The following is a 3,172-nucleotide window of genomic DNA, read 5'->3' as shown; positions in this document are numbered from 1 at the left end:
GGCTGGGGATTCGAACCCGCCACCTTAGGTGTACGTGGCTGGCGCCTTAGCCGGTTGAGCTATAGGCGCCGAGCCAAGATCTCATCTCTAAACAAAAAAGAAATATAGTACAACCTTCATAGTTGACCACTTCCCTACACTGACTTCTTCCTTAAGTTCACTTAATTTTCATAGATTGGACATATGCTATTAGTATGTATCAGTACAGTCGGCCTATTTCTTTATGTTGGCCACCTCTGTATGTTGACCAGTTTATTATAGTCCCTTGGGTGGTCAATTTATAGAGGTTCTACTGTGTATTGTTTATTTGGTGACAGTTGATATACTAAGTTGTGTCATATGCTTTCTACAGTGGGTAGGGATTCATGTGTAAATTTTTTTTTCTTTCCCACAGCGCATGGATTTAGGAGAATGTACCAAAATCCACGACTTGGCCCTCCGAGCAGATTATGAGATTGCAAGTAAAGAAAGAGACCTTTTTTTTGAATTGGATGTAAGTTTTCTTTGGTATTGATTCCTTCTTACTGAAAAGAATCAATATTGAATTATCAAGATTAATGTAACATATATGTTTCGAAGCAACATAACAAAATAACATAACACTCTAGCTGAGAGCTAGAACATGGCCAATGCTGTTTTATACCTGTGTATCTATCACCCTATCACTATCCCTATGTTGTATGTATTATTTCCTTGTTTTTTTTTTTTGAGACAGCTTCTCAATCTCTCACCCTGAGAAGAGTGCTGTGGCATCCCAGCTCATAGCAACCACCTCCTCCTGGGCTCAAGCGATTTCTCCTGCCTCAGCCTCCCAAGTAGCTGGGACTATAGGCACCCATCACAATGCCCGGCTATTTTGGTTGCAGCTGTGGTTGTTAGGCGGGACTGGGCTGGATTCAAACCTGCCAGCTCAGGTGTATGTGGTTGGTGCCTTAGCCACTTGAGCCATAGGCTTTGAGTCTATTTTCTTGTTTTTAAAAATATTTTTATTATGTATTTTTATGATTCCTTGGATAATGTTTATTCTTGGTTTCAAGTTTTTTTTTTTTTGAGACAGGAGCCTCCAGCTGTCCCCCTGGGTAGTGCTGTGGCATCACAGCTCACAGCAACCTCCAACTCCTGGGCTCAAGTGAGTCTCCTGCCTCAGCCTCCCGAGTAGCTGGGACCACAGGTGCCCACCACACTGCCCAGCTATTTTTTGGTTACAGCCGTCATTGTTTGGTGGGCCCGGGCTGGGGATTTGAACCCGCCACCTTAGGTGTATGTGGCTGATGCCTTAGCCACTTGAGCCACAGGCGCCGAGCCGCCTATTTTTAATTTTATAAGACAGTTTCACTTTGTCACCTTTGGTAGAGTTCTGTGGTGTCACAACTCATAGCAATATAGAACTCTTGGGCTTAAGCGATTCTCTTGCCTTAGCCTCCCAAGTAGCCTGGACTATAGGTGCCCGCCACAGTGCCTGGCTATTTTTTATCGTTGTTGCTATTGTTGTTTAGTAGGCCTGGGCAGGTTTGAACCTGCCAGTCCTACTGTATGTGGCTGGTGCCTTAAGCGCTGAGCTCTGAGCGCTGAGCTCTGAGCACCGAGCCCCTGGCTTTTTTTAGAGTCAGTATCTTGTTCTTGTTTATGCTGGTCTTGAACTTCTGACCTCAGGCAGTCTAACTTGCTCCCAGAGTGCTAGAATTACAGGCATGAGCCCAGACTCAGTTTATTTTTTAAATGCCTTGATTAATGCTAGAAAAGTAATAATTTAATTGAAGGGATTGAGACTACAGAAGAAGACTGAAATATATGTAGTAATGTAATGCACTGTTAGGAAGGGTGTGTATTTGATCAGTGTGTAGTAGTAGGATGTCATAAAATAATGTTGAAAACTGCATTACCCAGTTTGAAAAATGCTAAGTTGGATCTCCCCTAGAGTGAATTTTTTTTTTATAAGCCATTCTTTTGCCTAAGTCTTCCAAGTAGCTGGGACTATAGGCGCCTGCCAAAACGCCTATTTTTTGTTGCAATTGTTGTTTAGTTGGCGCAGTTTGGGTTTGAACCTGCCACCTTCAGTTTATGTGGCTGGCGCCATAACCACTGTGCTACAGGTGCTGAGCGAATTAGAATTAGAGTGAATTAGAATTTGTTTTGCCATTTTGAAGTGTTGCAAAGCCTAGAAGCCATAAAAGAATGATTCATACATTTGTCTATGTAAAAACCTAAAATATTAGCACATCAAAAACTCCCATACACAAAAAGATGGGAGAAAGGGAGAGATGTTAGTCAAGGGATACACACTTTCAGTTATAAGATAAAGTTCTAGAGATGGAATGTACATATCATCATGGGGACTATAGTTAATAATCGCATATTATGTTCTTGAAATTTGCTTAAGATTTGCTTAAGTTTCCTCACCATCAAAAAAAGGTTAGGCTGGGTGCTTTGGCTCGTACTTACCATGCCAGCACTTTCAGAGGGTGAGGTGGAGGATCCCTTTTAGGGCAGGAGTTTAAGACCAGCCTGGGCAACGTAGTGAGACCTCATCTCTAAAAAGAAGAGTTAGTCTTGTGTGGTGGCAAGTGCCTATAGTTCCTCCTGCTCAGGAAGGAGGAGGTAGGAGGATGGCTTGAGTGCATTTGGTTACAAGGTTGCAGTGAACCATGATTGAGCCATGACAGTCCAGGCTAGGCTACAGAGTACGACTCTGTCTCTTTAAAAATAAAGCAGTAACTGTATGATGTAATGGGTATGTTAATTAGTTCGAAGTGATAATCATTTCTTTTTTTCTTTTTTGAGACAGAATCTCACTGTGTTGCCTTTGGTAGAGTGCTGTGGCATCACAGCTCACGGCAACCTCAAACTCTTGGGCTTCAGTGATTCTCTTGCCTTAGCCTCCCAAGTATCTGGGACTATAGGTGCCCACCACAATGCTCGGCTCTTTTCTTTTTTATCTTTTTTTTTCCTTCTTTTTTGGCTGGGGCTGGGTTTGAACCCACCACCTCTGGCGTGAGGGGTTTGCGTCCTACTCCTTTGAGCCATAGGTGCCAACCATGCTTGGCTATTTTCTTGTTGCAGTTGTCATTGGTTGTTTAGCTGGCCTGGGCTGGGCTCAAACCCACCAGCCTCGATGTATGTGGCCAGCACTGTAACCGTGCTACAGGTGCTGAGCCTGAAATGATAATCATTT

The 3,172-nt window shown here is 43.2% G+C and overlaps 1 protein-coding gene across 1 annotated transcript in view; it reads left to right on the top strand.

The window, feature by feature from the left end:
- LUC7L (LUC7 like) overlaps window positions 1-3,172 on the top strand; it is a 33,027-nt gene that overhangs the window by 7,009 nt on the left and 22,846 nt on the right. The window contains exon 3 of the mRNA XM_023513857.1: window positions 395-493. Coding sequence (XP_023369625.1) covers window positions 395-493 — 99 coding nt within the window. The remainder of the gene's footprint in view (window positions 1-394; window positions 494-3,172) is intronic.

The sequence above is a fragment of the Otolemur garnettii genome, unplaced genomic scaffold (assembly GCF_000181295.1).
Source record: "Otolemur garnettii isolate 467f Iridium unplaced genomic scaffold, OtoGar3 scaffold00044, whole genome shotgun sequence".
NCBI classification, from domain to species: Eukaryota; Metazoa; Chordata; class Mammalia; order Primates; family Galagidae; genus Otolemur; species Otolemur garnettii.
The sequence above is the reverse complement of the archived record's forward strand: the minus strand, read 5'-3'. Positions and strand labels throughout refer to the sequence as shown.